This window comes from Sebastes fasciatus, chromosome 13 (assembly GCF_043250625.1).
Source record: "Sebastes fasciatus isolate fSebFas1 chromosome 13, fSebFas1.pri, whole genome shotgun sequence".
NCBI classification, from domain to species: Eukaryota; Metazoa; Chordata; class Actinopteri; order Perciformes; family Sebastidae; genus Sebastes; species Sebastes fasciatus.
This window is the reverse complement of record NC_133807.1, coordinates 29,922,680-29,941,975: the sequence shown is the minus strand read 5'-3', so window position 1 is coordinate 29,941,975 and position 19,296 is coordinate 29,922,680. Positions and strand designations below refer to the sequence as shown.

Sequence of the window (19,296 nt, the reverse complement as noted above, 5' to 3'; positions counted from 1 at the left end):
CCAAAATGATCGCATATGCGACCTTTTTTTGGGAGTGTGCGAGTACAATTTTTACCTAGTGGCATTTTGCGAGTGCATGATCATTACTATTTTGGTAACAAGGTAAGAGCGTTGGATATTGCAGATGAAAGCAGTCCTTCTTGTTCCTCACTGGTGCAGCCTCTCTCTCCTGCACGCTCCTCTGTTCTGTGGAAACCTTAGATGATGAAAATGACTGCACGTTTTGTGTAGCGCGCACACACACGCACACACACACACACACACACACAACATATACAGCCGGCCTCTGATTTCAGGAGCTGCAGCGTCAATGGGGAACTATTCTCAAGTCAGTGAGTTCAACTTTCTAGTAGTTACCAGTAACTACAGTTAGTTAACGTTAGACTGCTGGATGTTACCGGTAACGTTACCAGTTAACGCTCACTAACGAGCCGGCAGCCACGTTTGTATTTACAGTGAGTGAGATGATAACGTTACATTAACGAGGAGTCAAAACTCCGCCACAGCTCAAATCACGTTACTGATGATGTTAACCACTTATTTAATGACTTACTCCTCTCTTTGTCCCCTTCAGGTAATAAGGCTGCAATGAATGAGTTTAGTCCGTACATGATCTCCTCATGACAGCAGCATCTCCAGCAGCTCCTCCAACTTTAGGAGCAGCTAGCAGGGCCTGTCATAACCTTTTTGGGGGCCCTATGCAAAATCTTGTTTTTCGACCAAATGCTATTTTTTTTCACAGCAATATAAAATATATAATAGAAAGGGAATTATGATTATACATATTATATTTAAAGGGACTATTTGTAAGATTCAGAAATGCTGCTTAAAAGTGACACCTGTGGCCTTGAAATCAACGAAAGTCAGCATCGAGCTCGCGCTTGCTCGCTCTACATAGACATGAACGAGCATCGCTCAAAACAGTGAGGCGACACACGTCAGCTAAAACCACAATATTACTCTATGTTTCAGCTGCTTGGCAGTAATGTTACTCTCCATTAGTAACTCCATGAATCAATGCTGATCCTAGTGTTGGCTTTTCCTGCTCAGCGCAGGCTTCAGCAGCGGGGCTCCTCAACGAGTTACGTTATCGCCTCCGTCACTTCACAAGACACGGAAAACCTCTGTTGGTCTGGAGGAGCTGCAGCAGTTATTTCTGCACAAACGTCCACTGTACATTCACTAAATATTCTCAGAGCTAAACTAACTCTTCTGCAGTGTGGAGTGAGCGTGCGTTCACGTCTAGAGGTGGAGCGAGACAGCGAGGACGCTCGCTCTGTCTGAGTGAAGGCAGGCAGGCAGAGGAGGAGAGGCAGCGGCCACACGCGAACGCGCATATGCGAGCGCGCATGTGTCCCGACCCGGTACATTTATACGCTTAAAAAGTTACAAACAGTCCCTTTAATAATTATGTTTTTATGCAAATAACCACTACAGATGGCAATAACAAACTACAGTTAATGGAAAACAGTTAATTTCAGACCCTGCTCACGCACATCACATGATCACATGATTGGCTTAGCTCAGGGGTCTGCAACCTGTGGCTACGGAGCCACATGCGGCTCTTTAGCCCCTCTCCAGTGGCTCCCTGTGGATTTATAAAAAATATTAGTGGAAATGAATAACTGTTTTTTTTATTTACGTTTTCAATTTTATTTATCATTGTTGTGTGTTTAATGTACGACGGTACAACGGAGTATTAGGGCCACATTGAGGAAAAAAAAATAATCTGAGATTTCGAGAATAAAGTCATAATATTATAAAGTAGTAATTTTACGTGTTATTTTCTTCTTTTCTTAACTTTATGACTTTTTTCCCTTAAAGTTATGACGTTATTCTCATATCACAACTTTTTTTCTCGTAAACTTATGACTTTTTTCTCGTAATATTATGACTTTATTCTCAAAATCTCAGATTATTTTTCCCTCAATGTGGACCTAATACTCCGTAGTACATTTGCACTTGGGCCCTCACTGCATTAGACTTATATACTATACACTTAGACTATAAACTGTGTTACCTTCATCACAATGCTCAAATGTTTTGCAGCTCCAGACAGATTTCTTTTCTTCTTTTTTTGCCTAAAATGTCTCTTTTGATAGTAAAGGTTGCTGACCCCTGGATTAGCTGAAATATTTCAGGCAACCTTGAGCATATATGTTCAGGCTACATCTCTGTAACTGGTGCTCCAGTACTGAGGTTAACATGGCCGCTATAATCAGAGAAGTGTCCCTGGCTGGTACGCCACACGCTGGTTTCTGGGTCACTCCTCAGCCCTCTGAGAGGGCCCTATCTACATGAGCAGCAGAGGAAGGCAGAGAGACAGAGAGAGAGAGAGACAGAGAGAGAGAGGGAAAGGTATTTATAGAAAAATGGGGCTTCGCAGTACCTTTTCTTGCAAAGAACCATTTCAGGACCAAGTGAGCGTGTCCCAGTTTTCTGATCATCGCTCAGCCATAGAGGGTTTGGACTGAGGCTGAGGCTGGACCGCCTCAACCAGGATGGAGAGCCTGACTTTAAGACGCTCTCCCCACTCCTCAGGCCTCCCTTTCCTCAGCTGCAGACCGCTGGTTCTCTGATTGAGAGCAGAGGGGAGGCATAGATGTGACCTTTTTGAGGTACGCTTGACTTTCCTAGCAGGGTACAGGGTTTTTGGAGGCAGAGAGCTCAGTTGAGGAGCAGCACAAAGGTGTCCAAGGGCACTCTTTGGCTGCGTCGCCCTCCAGGCCGGGGGCGAAGGGAGGCTGGCTGGAACGTGCCCCGCCGCAAGCCGGGCAAGGATGAGGCGTTTCCTGAGCAGAAAGGGCCGCTTCTCCCTGCGCCAGAGCAAGTCTGGAACCCGGAGTGCCTCCAAAGATTTCTGTAAGTCTCTTTCTCTGAATGGTAGTTTTTACATTCCTGAAGTGCTTCATGTGCTGGTGGTAAGATAAGAGGAGCTGACATTGTGTAACTGGGTCGCAGGCTGGAGAGAACAGGACAGAAAGAAGTCTTGACAGTCCTTCTGCTTGTGTTCTGGTGGGGAGAAAAGATTGTGATCCACACTCTTTGTGTCAGTGATTCCCCCAATCTATTTTAGATCAATAATCAGCTGCAGTTTGATGTTCCCTCTCTGCAAGCTGACACCACCTTCTGTGGCTCTTTGGGAGTCTTTGTATTTTATGTTTTATTCACTCAGCCACATCTCGCCATGAATATTTAGCCCTGTGCTCCAGTAAGATCTCATTTGTCTTGTTTTTGCATTGAAGCAGATCAGACGTTTCTTTTGCAAAGTCTTGTACAGACTTATTTTCTCACTTATCATGCACTTTTTTTTTTTTTTTTTTTTTACTTTTCCTACTTCCTGTCTCTAATTTAGTCTTTCTCCGTCTGTCTCACTTTTTTCCCTCTGTCTCCATCTCTCTCTCTGCCTCTGATCAATAGCAGAAAGAGAAGCAGAGCGGCTTGGTGGTTTGATGGATGATGTTTGTGTAGCTGCAGTTTTATAATGTATCTTACATAAGGATGCTGTGCTGTGTTATATTTCTCAATGTCAAATTTTACCTTCTAATTTTGCACCTTGGAGTCATTTTGTCACACGAGGAGACTTGATTTAAAATCTTTATTAATGGCGGAGATGCATTGACATAAGGCGATCATGTTTAATCCAATTACTTCTTTTCAGGTATTTTCTGCTTTTACACAGAAATAAATCGGATTCAGTGAAGCTTCTAATTAAATAGCCTTTAAATGCAAATGTGAAAAGTGCAAAGGACAAGAGGACAGGACAAAAAGATTGGAAAATAATAATTAAATTAAACAAAACTATTCGGAAGCTCATTTTCATTTTGTGATCCAGAATATGAAGCAGCTTTGGTGGGAAATCTTCCAACAGAAAACATGAGAAAGTGGGCTGACCGGTCCCTATAATGTCCTATTCTATATATATAATCTTTGACATATCTAGATGAGTGGAGATGAAGCCTGTTGGGACACTTCCTGCTGCAGTAGAATGAGGCCAGTGACCAGGGGAAGGCCAGCAGTTCATGTGGGCTACATACAGACAGTCAGAAATAACCTCCTTCGCTCTATTCTCTCCTTTTACTGTCATTCAAGTCAAAGAAAAACAAATCTATCAATCTAAAAAAAAGCTTTTTGACCTGACTTCTGTGTCTTTATACGTGTGGCTTCATCACATGGACTCATGTACCTGCTGCTACAGCTCCATCACTGAGATGCCCTATTTAAACCAGGGGACTGTTTGACCTCCATTTCGTCTGTGCGAGCAGCTTGCTCCAGATTAGCAATGTTCCTACATGCTAATATGACATCATGGTATCCTAGAAGCAGTAAAACATTTAACCTTCCAATTTAAAACCCGTTAAAGTCTGAGCTGATTTAATATTCTGGCCGCTCTTTGACACTAAGCTCCCGCCTTGCTAATATATCTTCTGTCCATCCTCCAGACCTCGGCCTGCCGGCCACCAATCAGAACTGGCCCGAGGCGTTTGGCTTCCGACTCGGTGGCACCGGGCCCAGCTACATCCTGTCCGTGACGGAGGGCAGCAGTGCCTACCTGGCTGGCCTGCAGCCCGGAGACCAGGTGGTGGACATCGAGGGCCAGGATGTGACCAACCTCAGCACACCAGCACTGGTCGCTCTGGCTCAGACCCTCAAGACGGTGCCACCCAGCATCGGAGTGGTGTCACGGGTCGAACAGGTCAGCTGACGGCCAGTAATCTGCACCCCACTCCACCCTGTCTTTTTTTTTTAGGGAGGTCCAGGGGATATTTAGGGGGAGATAGCAGGTCAACAGTAGATGTCACATAGAAGTGGTGTACATCATCTGAAAGCTGAGAACCTGAGATTAATGATGAGATGCTGCTCAGCACTGTGTGTCAAGTTCTTCTAGTCATAAATCAGTAACATGTATAAGGGCTAAGAACATGATAGATGTATATGATGGCATAAAATGGGCATGTCTGTAAAGGGGAGACTCGTGGGTACCCATAGAACCCATTTTCATCCAGATAGCTTGAGGTCAGAGGTCAAAGGACCCCTTTGACCCCTCGCCAAGTGTTATTTAGAGTTCTTCCCGACATGCTAGCATGATACGGTTGGTACCAATGGATTCCTTAGGTTTCCTTAGTTTCATATGATACCAGTACCTTCACTATAGCTCTAAAACTGACCCTGGTACAGCCTCCGAAAGACAGTAAAGTCGGCCGAGGGGCGGAGTGGTAGAGATGGGAAAACACTAAAAACACATATTCATGCTTTTCCCCTCCCTCAGATTGACGTCACTCCCGGCCCAGACGGCCGTTTTGGCTTCACCATCGTCGGAGACAGCCCTCTGATGGTGGAGGACTGCATGCCCAACGGTCCGGCTGGTCGCAACGGCCTCAAAGCTGGGGACTACGTCATGGAGGTCAACGGCATCCCAGTGAAGCATCATGAAACGGCGGCGGCCATGATCAAGGCTGCTCAGGGTCGTCCTCTGCGCCTGGGCGTGCTCAGTATGGCCCGGCGGCCCAAGCGGCTGAGCAGCAGCATGAGGGTGTTGTCGCAGAGCGGGGACAGCATCAGGGAGAGCCGCGCCCACAAGGCCATGGAGTTCAATAAGAAAGTGGGTGTGAAATAGATGCTTGTTATGTGTTTTATGTGCATTTTTATTTTGTATATTAACTGCATTTATTTACCCATCAGGTGGAGGAAGTGCTAGGGGAGGAGCCAGATGTGAAGGAACAGCTGTTCGAGGTGCTCAAGCAGTACGCTGCCGAGAGGGATGTGGACAGTCTGGCTGAGGCCCTGCCCGACATCTTGATCACAGAGGAGCATCAGCAGCTGATTGACAACGTCAGGTAACCAATTAGACAGACTTATACGTCAAACATGTCCGTGTGCATGTTGTGTGTGTGTCTCGTTTAGAGTCTGCGTGACTTTTTAGTCCTTCTCATGCTCATGATCAAAGAAGCCTCAAGAGACTTTATTAAAACTGTTCATACCCTCTCTCTCCCTCCACCTCCTCCCGCGCACCAAAACAGACTTCTCTGCAAATAAAAATCAGATTCGCTGTGCGACATCGTTCTGCTACAGTGGTGGCTTTACATCTTGTTTCAGTATCTATCACTGCCAGTGATGCAACCAGGACCACGCATTAATATTTTAGCCTGCAGTGCCGGTTTCCAGTCTAAACTCTCAAAGGGTTTATGTGCTTGTGAATTTAGAGTCGTATTTTAATTCAGCTTGTTGGGAAGTAACTGAGATGTTTCTTTGTAGGGGAAGTTACTGTCTAATGACCAAACAACCAAAACTCTTATTTGTTTTGTTTGGGTTGCACATTGTTTAATAGAGATTGCTAAAACACTTCTGTAATGCTTGGAAAAACTGTCTCGGCCATTTTCAAAGGGGTCCATTGACCTCTGACCTCCAGATATGTGAATGTAAATGGGTTCTATGGGTACTTACAAGTCTCCCCTTTACAGACATGCCCACTTTATGATAATCACATGCAGTTTGGGGCAAGTCATAGTCAAGTCAGCACACTGACACACTGACAGCTGTTGTTGCCTGTTGGGCTGCAGTTTGCCATGTTATGATTTGAGCATATTTTTTATACTAAATGCAGTACCTGTGAGGGTTTCTGGACAATATTTGTCATTGTTTTGTGTTGTTAATTGATTTCCAATAATAAATATATACATGCATTTGCATAAAGCAGCATATTTGTCCACTCCCATGTTGATAAGAGTATTAAAAACTTGATAAATCTCCCTTTAAGGTACATTTTGAACAGATAAAAAATTTGCGATTAATCACGATTAAATATTTTAATCGATTGACAGTCCGAAATATAATTTTGATAAGTATGTTTTCTTTAGTGTATAATCACCTGAAACTAAGAATTGTTGTGTTTTCGTTCGCTTAGAATGAGCCGTTTATATCCAAATAGGGAGCGGGCCCTCTTCACGGAGCCGCCCGCCATGTTTCTACAGAACGGACAAACCAAACACTGATGCTACAGAAGGCCGTTCGCGTTTCCACATTTTCGTGTCGACCACCGTAGTCCTCCTACATGCTCGGCAAACGGGAGAAGTTACAGTTGGTTGCAATCTGCAACCTCACCGCTAGATGATGCCAGATCCCACACACTGCTGCACCTTTAACTGTCAAACACTAACAAAAACATAGGAGCACAGTTCAATAACAGCACGGCAACTAATCCAAACTGTGCGTCTCAATAAATGATTAACAGTTTTTTTAAATGCAGAAAAACTCGACCATCCATAATTTATTCTATGTAGCGGAGTGGGGAAATTAAAATTCAACACGGCTCACTGAAATCCCCATGCAGATAATATCCTCGATGTGTTGTACATTTCAAATTGTGAGAGAACGCTTGTAAAAGTGCACTAGGGAGAGTTGTAGTCCATTATGTCTTGCAGACAGTTCTGTTATAGGATTCACTGCACAGCACAGCCTTTACACAACAATAAGTGCACATTGAGAGAGCAAAAACTCCTTAATTATCTCATGAAATCAATAGTTTTTGCTCAGCATTTTACTGTGAAATGTGAGAAAGGTGTACATGAAGATCACACATGAACAGCTGACCTGATGTCAAGCACTGACTGCTGCCCTTGGGCGCTTGAATTGTTCTGTTTCTCCCCTCTCGGGTACAGTACACAAGAGTCTAGTTAGAAATTCACAGCAGAATATTGCATTTCTTCCTCCTCAGCATTGATCGGAAAATCAAAACCTAAAACACAATACCCCTGTCTCCTTTCTTTTCTCCTCTCACTTTGACTTTCTCCCTGTTGGTCTCTTTCTTTCTCATTTCTCCCTGTCAGCTGTGATGCACTCTTTGATACACGCACCAATTTTTTTTACTGTGGATCACATCATTGGATTTATTCCCTCCTCTGCATACAGCTCTTAGCTGCTACAGAACAGACAGTTTGCTGCTGCTGCTGTTGCTGGTTGAGATATGCACACATACGAAAGCAGAAAAACATGCAGATGCTTCGACTGCTTGCACACAGCGCTGTTTCTCACACACATGTCCTTGCTCTGAAGTTCTATGTGGGAAATTATGAATTGCTGCCTCAGGTGAGTACTGAAAAAACAATTAGATTTTGCAGCATGCAACTGGAAGTTTATTTGTGGTCATGAAGTAAGATGTGGTGCATTTAAAGCATTTCTGTAGTGGCCGTCTCGTAACAATCATTTAGCGTTCAGTTTTTCCAGTGACTCATTTGTAGGGAGTAATTTGTTCTCCTTCCAGCTAAAAAACAAAGCTGTTGTCCATCTTAGTTTCCTCCGACACAGCTGCCTGTATCACAGCACATTTCCTCCCTCAGAGAGGAAAAAATGCTTTGTAATGTTTGTTTTGCTCAGGAGTCCCATTAATTATGCATTAGCTTTGTCCATAGAGAAATGAGAGCTGTTTTAGCTGTTTCTCTCACCTTTAGCCAGTGAGAAAAGTACAGTAACTCTCCCAATAGGAAGCCTGAGTCTCTCTTTAGATTAGATAAATCTACTTCAGATAGCTGCAGTTACCCATAATTCCATCCTGCTGTGTTAAGTTCAGGTGCGCTGTAACCTTGACAGGCTTTGATATGCAAAGTTTTTCCTCTTTTTCCTCTTCCTCTGGCTGCTGTGTCATTGCGTTGTTGTCATTATCGGCGCTGTTTGTGCTGTCATTTTGGGCAACAATATGTTTTTTTGTGCCAATTAAGTTGTGCAAATCTTACTCTGAAAAGGGCTAAAAAGATATTTTCCAGGTTTGGAATAGCTCTGGATGTTTACAGCAGAATCTGATGAACATGTTTCTGTGGTTGGAGCCTGAGGGGAGTTTCTGCTTCCAGGTTGTCCAGGATGAGCCATGCCTCAGGGTGGTGTTGGTGTTAATGGCTGCTGCTGACAGTGAGATGTCTCAGGCATCTGGGGAAGAAATGTAATGTGGAAGTTCTGTTAGTGGGGAAATGTGTTGCTGATTATATTTTTAAAAGGCATTAGGGCTGCGGCTATCGATTGTTTTAGTAATTCTACTGATTATTCCATCAATTTATTGGATACAAAATACTGTATTTTTGCTTCATTAAGGAGCAATAGTGAATATATAAAAGGAGAAAATAAGACAGAACAACTAATTAGTTTCCCTTTTTAGAAAAAATATCATTTTTATTGCTTAAATTGCATACATATGCAATAATATCTGTTCAAACTAAACCTATTTAGTGCATTTAAGTGCCATATTACATTCTGGATTTCAAGGCTCCAGACTTAAAATAATTTAAACCGTCCTGAAGTCAGTGTAACGCGTCAAAAATTCAAAATGTTTTCAGGTCAGTTTTTTTTAAATTTTTTTTTTTTTTTAAATTTGTCCAATGCTTCAGTTTATGACTAAATACCTGCAAAAACTAATGACAATCCCATCGCCCTTAGCTGTACATTGTGTTTAGTGCTAATTAGCAAATATGAGCATACTAACACATTAAAAGATACAGAGTGAGAGCTAACCTGAATATGTTGATATTGATGGTTTTCTCTATTTTCTCTGTTCTTATTTACTGGTTGCCCTTTATAGCTTCTAATCACAGTGATCTGAACAGTTGTGCGTCTAACCTCTCAGCAGGAATACCAGTGAGAGATTAAGAAACCAGAGTTTGGGGCTCTATAAATTATATATATATATATATATATATATATATAATTTTTATTTATTTAGTTATTTTTTTCTCTTAATTTTCTGTTAGAAAAAAATAAGAGAAGTAAACTCCAGATACATCAAATGTTCCTAACCATCCAAATCTGCTCGTACCCCGGTGTGCTGAATGATGAATCCTACTTGGTCGTAAATATATCGTGACAGTAGTACATGAAACAGGTAACCTGAATAAAATCATGTGCCTCTGTGTCCTCCGGTGCTCTTAACGGCATCTGCAAGATTTCACAGACCGGAGGAAAACAAGCAGTAAGAGCTGATCTGAGGTCCGCTGTCCAGCTGCCGTCTATGAGAGCAGGCTGTCAATCACTCACGAACTCCGACCAAACGGTCAAACTAGGCAGCGCTGATCAAATATGAATCAATATTCTGTTACTGTAATGGCTATTTCTCTCCTCAAACGTTCTCAGAATCATCTTGTAGTGCGCGGTTTAGCTGTAAAGTGAGAAAGTTTGTGACGCCGCCATTGTGAAATCTGGTGAAGGAACGCCAAGTTCTGGTCACATGACCGGAGCACAGCCAATAGGAACGCTCCTCTCAATGAAATGACCTGTGATTGGTCAAAGTCTCCCGTCACGGGCTAGATTTTTTAAAGCCTGAAAACAGAGCCATGAGGAGGAGCAGAAGTCTAGTTTTCTCTCAGAACACTTGAATTACAATATGCTGAAAGGTTATTATGGAATATTTGCCCAATGATGACAAAAACGTACTGCCTACTGCCACTTTAAGTACATTTTGGTGAATCCCAGAAATCAATGGGAGCTAACAAAATAAGAACAAATCGTGGATATGATCAAAAATAAGAGAAAATTTGTTTGTATATCGCTTCCTGCATGAGGCCCAATGTTAGTGATGAGCCAGGTGTCAGTGTTGTCGTATGAGGCGTGGAGAATCGGTGTGTCTGCCACTGAAGCTGAATCTCCCTCTTTTATTCGCTCGCTGTCTCCTCCCCCTGTATCTGTCTGCCAATCTGTCAGTCTCACTCCCTCTACCTCAATCACTGTCACTTCCCGTGACAGCCACACTCACACTTGAAAACTCTCCACCCAAACACCCCACCCCAGTCCGATACTTAGAGGTCGCCGTATCAGAGGATGTGAGGTGTGCTTAACACCTTACGAAGTTGTTTCTTCTGTGTTGCCTTTGTACAACTTGACCAGCTGGGCCACGCTCCGCTCCATCTGCCTCTGTCCCCTCGCCGATTTGCCTCGCTCTCCCACAGGATGTGTTCTATTTTTAAGCAGCCTACTTCCTTTAATAAATTCTCTCTTTGGTTTCTGACACATTTTGCCAGTGTCGATTCATAAACGTCTCTGAAGCCCAGGGGTTAGCGAGCGCTTCAACACTTGAAAGCTGCGCAAAAGATTAGTGTATCTGTCAGTGTCATCGGAGTCAATAATGGAACATCTATTCGCTCTTTTGTTCATGCTGTCCTGTAGTGTTGTGGTAATTGAATGTAATTACAATGAACTGAAGGCCTTTGTCTGATACTCTATCTGCATATAGACTTCAAAGATATGAATTAATGAGACGGATGCATTCTCATCCCAGGATGCAGTGCAGTTTTTTTATAAATCATGCTTTTCCTTAAGAAAACAAGACGACCACAACCTAAATCACAACAAATAAAATATGTACATATAACGGATAGTAACTGTAAATTGGAAAACAAAATATTCAAAAACAATGTTAAAAAAAATGGTAATGATAATAATAAAATAAAACATATAAATAAATAAATAAAAATTATAAAATTGAATAAAAAATATAATAAATATAATTTTAAAATGTATGAATAAAAATAAATAAATAATGATAATAATAAAATAAAACATATAAATAAATAAATGAAAATTATAAAATATAATAAAAAATATAATAAATACAATTTTAAAATGTATGAATAAAAATAAATAATGTTACTAATAAATAAATAAATAAATATATAAATAATGATAATAATAAATTAATATAAATAAATGAATAAAATATATTCTCACACACCACATTCCCAGCACCTGCTTGTATCCCTGTGGTCCCAACACCTGCACAGGACAAATACAGAGTGTTTACTGTGTGTTTAAGGCACGTTTACAAGAGAGTAAATAAAACAGAATATAAAAATAATCAAGTAATATGAATATAATTAAATAAAATACTTAAACAAAATTAGTTCAATATTATTTTACTTTCATTTTTATTTGAATACCAGAGTGTTTCTGTCTTTCACAAATGTTTTATGAATCAGTCAAGTTGTTTTGGGGCTGGAAATGTTTGGAGACATTTGGATAGACGTTGTCGTAGATGTCGTGCAGACGTGACTGTCAAAGTTTCTGTACGTGCACGCACACACACTCACACACACACACTCACATACGCACAACCATTGTGCTGACCTGCCTTTGATATTCCACTGGGGCTCTCCTCTCTCCTCCACTTCTCTCCTCTCTCCCTCCTCACTTACTCCTCTCTTCATCTCACTCTTTCCTTCCTCTTCCACCGAAGGAAGAGAAGATTTGTCACTCACTACCTCTTACTGCAAAATGATGGACGACTCTGTGACGAGGATTATCCTTTAAACTGTGACCGAGAAGACGGTGACCTGGCTCGACCCCGGCTTCTTTGGTGGAAGAAGGGGACAAAAATATGGGAACGAAGAAAGAGCGCTGCCCCAAACATGAAGTTGGAGAACAGCTGATGATGCTACCTGAGGATGTTTTGGAGGTGTGGAGAGATGTGAGCCTCAGCCACCCTCACAGTCTGCTCCTCTCATTCTCTCTCTTTCTTCCTCTGGCTGCTTTCCGAGCCTGCAGCGAGCGCTTTTAAGATCCAGGACACCTTCCCTTTTTCTCATCTTTCCTCTTCTTTCCCCTTTGTTCGGGAGAGTTTGTTTGTTCAAGCTATAGATGGGGACTCGCCGAGATAGAGGAGAGGCATTTGCATTGCTTAACTGAGCTCAGCTACTTCCTCAAAGCCCTGAAGAACCATGGGAAGGGATAGGAACGTTTCCAGACACTTTCGGTATGGCACTTTCCCTTTGATCTCAGCGGTGTTCGCTGTGCTTCGTGTTGTTTGTGCTGACTTGTAGCTGAAGTTGCTGAAGTATTGTTTTCTGTGCGTTTGTTATCAAGTTTGTATTGATGATTCTTTTGCGCTTTCTGTCGGCATGTAAAAATATGAAACTCTGTACTTTCCCTACGTCTGTTTCCAGTCTGTGAAACATGAGGACACTGCGAGATTCTAGCAAAACTCTCCAAATAACTACTTCATTTTGCTTTCTGTGTCTTTTTCTGTGTCTACAGTTATGCTTTGTGTTTGCAAATTCACGACTGGCCCGGCTGTCAAAATAGCTGATCAGAAGTGGGTCTGATAATAATGGTTCTTGCAATGAGTTTTCCAGCTGATAGCAATTGTCATTCATCCCTCTGCGTGCTCTGTCCTTGATCCACCCCTCCTTCAGGCCTAATTATAGACTCCTCTCGCCCTCCTTATAATTGAGGGCATCCCGAGGCCTACATCCAACTTCAACGGAGGAAACCTGTGAAGTTTCTGCTCGCTTGTTTTGAAGAGAAATCTTCTTTGACTGAGATTGTAACATGACATGAGAGGCGTTGGAGGTGATAAAGTTAATGAAAATCGATAGTGCCCGGCCCTATGTGACTGTCATAAAATCACATAAATGGCCCCATTCTGTTTAGTTTCCCTTATCCGCCTTTTGTCCAAGCAACCGTAGTGATGCATGAGTTTTTGGGAAAAGTTCTGTGGCCTACATCTCCTGTAATCACATACTAGCCTGCCTCATTCCCAGTAGTTACATGACCCTGGCCTAGAAAGAGCTCTAGTTCTCCACTTCCTCTCTTCCTCGTCTCTGGCTCGGTCATATTTTACCTGCTTGTGCTCATGTGTATATCTCTGCAACTATGGGCTAAGTTTACAGAGTTTGGTATTCATTCATGTTGTTGTGTTATGCCTCTAACTCGTCTACTCTTGCTGTACAAAGCTGGCCCTAGAGATGGCACTTAAGAGCAGCCTGGCGTCACAGACGAGCACATTTTGGCCCTTCGGGGAAGTGTGGACATTTTGCTGCATGAACACAACCAGCACTTAATCACTGACACCTACATGCACTACTTGCTTTGGCTTTTATTTATATGGATGTCTTCGTAGTAAGCAGATGAAATTGTGTCTGTGGAAGTGGTTATACTTTCAAGATGTTTTTTGCCCTGGCATCACTTGTGTATGTCCGTAATACACTGAGAGTGCACTGATAGGACTAAGATTGTCTATGAGTGATATTATTGTATATCATCATCATAATTATAGTAATAATGAAGTCTATATGATGGGTTTATGTTTAACATCAAGGTGAAACAAAAGGGGACCCATGATTGAGCCCTGTGGAACACCATCTAATGAATTAACTGTTAAATTAATATTTTTGGTTCATTTTTGTTTGTTGCTGAGGGGCGTGTACGGAGCGAATTTATCTTTTTCATCTCGAGAGCTGCCACCTCTGTGCAGGGAATCACAGACTTTGACGCTGTTGAAGTTTTTTCACTTGGCACTGATCTAATGTTCTCCTCCAGTGTATGACTTTATAAACGTCACTGTTTTTGTGGACTTTATTTAGCATATTGTGCGTTTTCTCTTTGGCCCTGATGTCAATCAAACATCGGACTTCTGCAGAAGTCCAGGTCAGTCTTCTCCCACTAATGTTAACCTGGTGTTTACCTGAGTCCATCTCAACAATTGCCCGCACAGGCAGCATGCATTTGGTTCGCTTGAAAACTGTCCAAGATATGACGAGCACAGGTTGTTAGTTGGGATTAGTTGGAGTGGTTTGATTTGGGTCAATGACCCGATTTATAAAAGTTAGTGTTTTTATTACACAGTGATTGACCTTGGATATGGTCCCAGCTTTTATTGGATATCTGTAATTACATGTGTGTTTTTTGAGTGTGTGTGTGTGTGTGTGTGAGTCTGTGAACTTTAGTGAATCAGATTTTTGTCTTGGTAAAAAATGGGGGAAATATCTGTTGGCTTCCCTCAACTTTGGATTGTAAGATATTGGTACGGAGGCAGTTCTTAATTCAACCTCAACACTTTCTCTATGTTTTTATGAAACTACCAAATCATCTAATCTTTGCCTCCGAACAATGCTCCCCAAATGTGCCTGCAAAAGGACCGTGACAGCTTTGAAAACCAAGCCGCACCGCCGAGCCTAATTGTCAAAAAAGTAGCGTTTGAGCGAGGAGTTGTGCTGCGTGTGTCTGGATGCACATTGGAACTGGTGCACTCGGAAAAACCAAAGCACTCTTTTCTCCTCTGCACAGTGGAAGCACCCTGGAGATTCATGATGAAGACGAGAGGCTTTTGTTGAGGATGGAGGCAGCATCATTTTGTAGGCGGGATGGGGGGGAGAGAGATATGCTAAATAGAAAAGGGACAAATGAGGTGTGTGAGATGGTTTGCTTGTGTATGTGTACGCAGAACCATCAGATAAAAGAGAAAGAAAAAGGGAGAAGGCGTCCTATATTTAAAGGAAAATCGCAGCCTAAAACTTTTTTCCCAGCACAGTTACTGGCAACGATTCTTCCATTTCTGGGTCATTTCTGTTGTTATGTATCTCTCTTGTTCTTGCAGATAATTGGCCTAATATAAACATTGTGCAGCAGACAGCTCAGCCATAAGCGGGTTTAACGGGAGTAGACATTTAAAGCAGAACAAAACATCAGTGGTAAATGTCAGACAGAAAATGCTGCTTTCTTTACAGTTGTATGCTGATGTTGAACAATCCCACACTGAGAAATCTGTCATAGAAGAAGCAGACATACCAATTTTTACATCAAGCCTGTCAGACAGCTTAAATAGAGCGCTGCAGGGATGACGTATTTTTGTAGGCCAACCAAGGAGAGTGAAAAGAGGAGATGTCACGCGTCATCAACGCGTCATATCTTTGGGGTACGACCATGGATGTGTTAAAAGAACTGGATACATTGTTGGAGGCGGGGCCCGGTCATTCCTATGAAAGTTGCTCATTGGCGTATGAAGCCTAAATGGCTCGACTTCCGTCTGGAAAAGTACCCAGATCTTGGCGGAGTACCGTCCGAGATGATTGGCGGAGTAGCGTCCGCTCGGTCACATGACTTGGTCACGGGGTCCCAACGTCACGCCGTTGTCAGGGCTTGAGCTCCAGCCTCGGACTGGGTCTCATTCACATGAACACATTCACATCCTCTTCAGCTTGTGTTAACTACAGACCTTATTGCAGGCATCAAACTAAAAACCCATCGACTTCCAGACGAGGGAACCAGAAGTGCTAAAATGCTAACTCATTTCCGGGTTTTAGGACTCATTTCTGCAGCTCTCTATACAATCCTTCTTTGACAGGTTTGATGCAAACACTGCTTTCCTCTCTCCAATCTTTATTTAATTGACCTCGACACTTTCTTTTCATCTACATGTATGCGGCACACAAGACAGACTGGAGTAAAACGCACGCTCACAAAACCACCCCTGGTACACACTAAATCGCACAAACTGACAGTATGTGAGGGTGGGTTTTTCCTTTAAGAGGATAAAGGCATTTGGGAGTTGATTATGGGGAGGGGAAGAATAACACTGGTAGAAGGGGGAGAGGAACACTTTCTCCCAGAGGTGGCTCTGAGCTTCCTCCTCTTCGCATATTAGTGGGGAGCTGTCACCGATACTGAACACTCTTTACCTGCAGCTGCTAATGTGACAGGACCACACAAACAAAGCTTGTCTCTTATCTCTTTCATTCTCCCACACACATACATTTAAAAACACATACACACAAAATAATGTTGGACCAATCCCTTCTACCTACCTCGGCCCTCCCATGAGGCGATATGGACTGAACTATTTTTGAACCAATTAAGTGGATGCTGCAGCTGGAACAATATGTAGTCAGAACAAGAATCCCTCTGTTTTTTCTTTTTGGATACTTTGGACGATGGATGCTTTTTTGAGAGATCAGGATGAAGAATTTTTGTAATCTGTAATGATGTGATTTTTCTGAGTGTCTGATCCCGCTATGTTCGCCAGGATCTTCATTCCCAAGAAGCACCGGGAGCGTTTTGACGAGGTGGTTTCCCAGAGCCTGATGAGCCGGCTCAAAGGGCGGAGCTTCAGCGACCCGAGCCGCAACCACCTCCGCCGCAGCCGGAGCGAGGATCACCCCGAACGCCTTCTGGTCTCCACCCGCGCCAGTTCAGTGCCACGCACCCACGCAGAGGAAGGCGTGGTCCCCCCAACCCGCGGCATGCGCAAGACCACCTCGCTCATAGCTGGGCACACCAGTGGCACCACCACCAACTGCAGGTCTGTGTTACATGTCAAATTGCAGATTTATTATTTGTCTTTTTTTAGTTCCTGCATGTTTTGGCCTTTTATCAGCAGGAGACCCATCACCATCACAATCACCATCCCACCAGCTACACAGCGTGTGTCATTTTTAGCTTTCAAAGAAAACCCTTTTTCCTAAAATAACACATCCTCTCTCCTTATGTCTGATCACATTTATAACTGCTGTGACTGCTCTTCCTCTGGAAGCAATTTATGTGAATTAAGACGAGTAGGAGTTAAGTGAAAAATAGACCCTTCAGTGATTTAGCCAATGGGAACATAAACCTATTTAGATGCTCTCTTCATCTGCTGTGATGTTGTTTACTGTCACATCTTTATGAATTGATGACAGTTTGTTTTCTGCCTAGATAAAAAACATTTATCAGGATTAAAAGATGTGAAAAGTAAACAACATGATTACAAACATCCGATCACCATCTCTTGAAACTGTAAGAATAAAGTGCCCCTAATCTCTTCTATGGCTCTGGTTTATGAGGATGTTACACAGCTCCCCTCTTGGGACTACTGTCCATATTTAAGTTGGGTTATTCATGCAGGATGGGAGTTTAAAGTAGTCTGCTCAATATGGAAATCTGCAGGAGGTTCGCAGTTGGACTCTGGATTAAACTTCATAATTTGTCTCATTGCGGATAACTTTTTTTTTAACAGATCACAGCCACAACTCTGTGTGCAATGAGCTATAGTGATTAATGAATTCTACCACCCTCACTTAAGCACAGCTTGTGTCCATTATGTCATATCTTTTAAGTCTAACTACTGTACGGAAGCCCTGAACGGACATGACTCAAACAAAACGAGAATATTAGGTTATCGTGAGAAAACAAAAGGTCGTTTTCTTTTCTTACTTATAATGTTTGCGTCAAATCAGCTGACGGTAAATGCATCCGAACGTCCCAGATCGAGCCCAGCCTATTAAGAGAACTGGATACAGCGTTGGAGGCGGACTCCCTGTCATGTGCTGAGTTACTAAGATGACCCAAACGCAGAGTACAAGCAGGACAGGAAGATCTTTAAATAAAAGCGAGCTTTAATTCAGCTGACAAACTCCAGAACTAACAAAACAAGGAGGGGAACAAAGTACAAATGAAAACACACCAAAAACAAACTGAGAACAAAAACAAAAAACTACAAACCAGAGGGTGCGAGAGTCACGGGCAGGAGGAACACTAGGAACACTAGGAACACTAGGAACACGGAGGAACACTAGGAACACGGAGGACAAGGGACTGGGAAGACAAGTACGAACCAACAAGGACAGAGGGGAAACACACAGGCTTAAATAACAGACAAATTACACACAGGTGAAACAAATCAGGGCGGGGCAGACAATCAACCACAAGGCGGGAAAACAGACAAAGGAAGGAAGTAAACCCAGACAAGACACAGGAGGAGTGAATCACCAAAATAAAACAGGAAACACCGGAAATACATACAAATAAACCCCATCCAAAACCACCACAGTTCACCACAACAAGCTGGCACAGCCAGAACACAACATAGCCCCCCCCTCAAGGGACGGATCCCAGACGTTCCACAACCAGAACCGGGTGGGCGGAGGGGGGCCCGGAGGAGGGACTCCAGGAACCCTGGGCACCGACCCTCTCAGGCGGACGGCCTGAGGGCAAAACCGGGACAGAGCCTGAGAACTCGGGCGGACGGCCCGGGGACAGAACCGGGACAGAGTCTGGGAACTCGGGCGGACGGCCCGGAGGCAGGGCAGAGTCCGAACCGAGAAACTCCGGCAAATGACCCGGGGGCAAGGCAGAGCCAGAGCCGGGAAACTCGGGCGGACGGCCCGGGGGCAAGGCAGAGCCAGAGCCGGGGAACCCGGGGTCCCGGAACCGCGGCCCAGCAGTCACAGGAACAAGGCTTTTGGGCTGAAACCCAGGCGAAACAGGAGGTGACGGTTGCGACCCAACCGGCGAACCAGACGGAACAGCAGGTGGCGGTTGCGGACCAACCGGCGAATCAGCCGGTGGTGGTTGCGGACCAACCGGCGAATCAGACGGTGGAGGTTGCGGCCCAACCGGAACAGCAGGTGACGGTTGCGGCCCAACCGGAACAGCAGGTGACGGTTGCGGCCCAACCGGAACAGCAGGTGGAGGTTGCGGCCCAACCGGAACAGCAGGTGGAGGTTGCGACCCAACCGGAAAAACAGGTGAAGGTTGCGGCCCAACCGGAACAACAGGTGGCGGGTGCGACCC

General features: G+C 43.6%; 1 protein-coding gene across 6 annotated transcripts in view; it reads left to right on the top strand.

The window, feature by feature from the left end:
* The first annotated feature begins 2,373 nt into the window (after positions 1 to 2,373).
* Positions 2,374 to 19,296, top strand: part of grid2ipa (glutamate receptor, ionotropic, delta 2 (Grid2) interacting protein, a) — a 38,189-nt gene continuing 21,266 nt past the window's right edge. For 2 of the 6 annotated variants that reach the window (XM_074656776.1, XM_074656774.1), the window contains exons 1-5: positions 2,374 to 2,862; positions 4,443 to 4,696; positions 5,270 to 5,602; positions 5,683 to 5,837; positions 16,772 to 17,047. In XM_074656776.1, coding sequence (XP_074512877.1) covers positions 2,781 to 2,862; positions 4,443 to 4,696; positions 5,270 to 5,602; positions 5,683 to 5,837; positions 16,772 to 17,047 — 1,100 coding nt within the window. In that variant the 5' untranslated portion in view covers positions 2,374 to 2,780. Of the gene's footprint in view, positions 2,863 to 4,442; positions 4,697 to 5,269; positions 5,603 to 5,682; positions 5,838 to 7,885; positions 8,086 to 12,186; positions 12,725 to 16,771; positions 17,048 to 19,296 lie in introns of those variants that run through there. The other 4 variants (XM_074656775.1, XM_074656773.1, XM_074656779.1 and 1 more) reach the window with 3 other exon arrangements.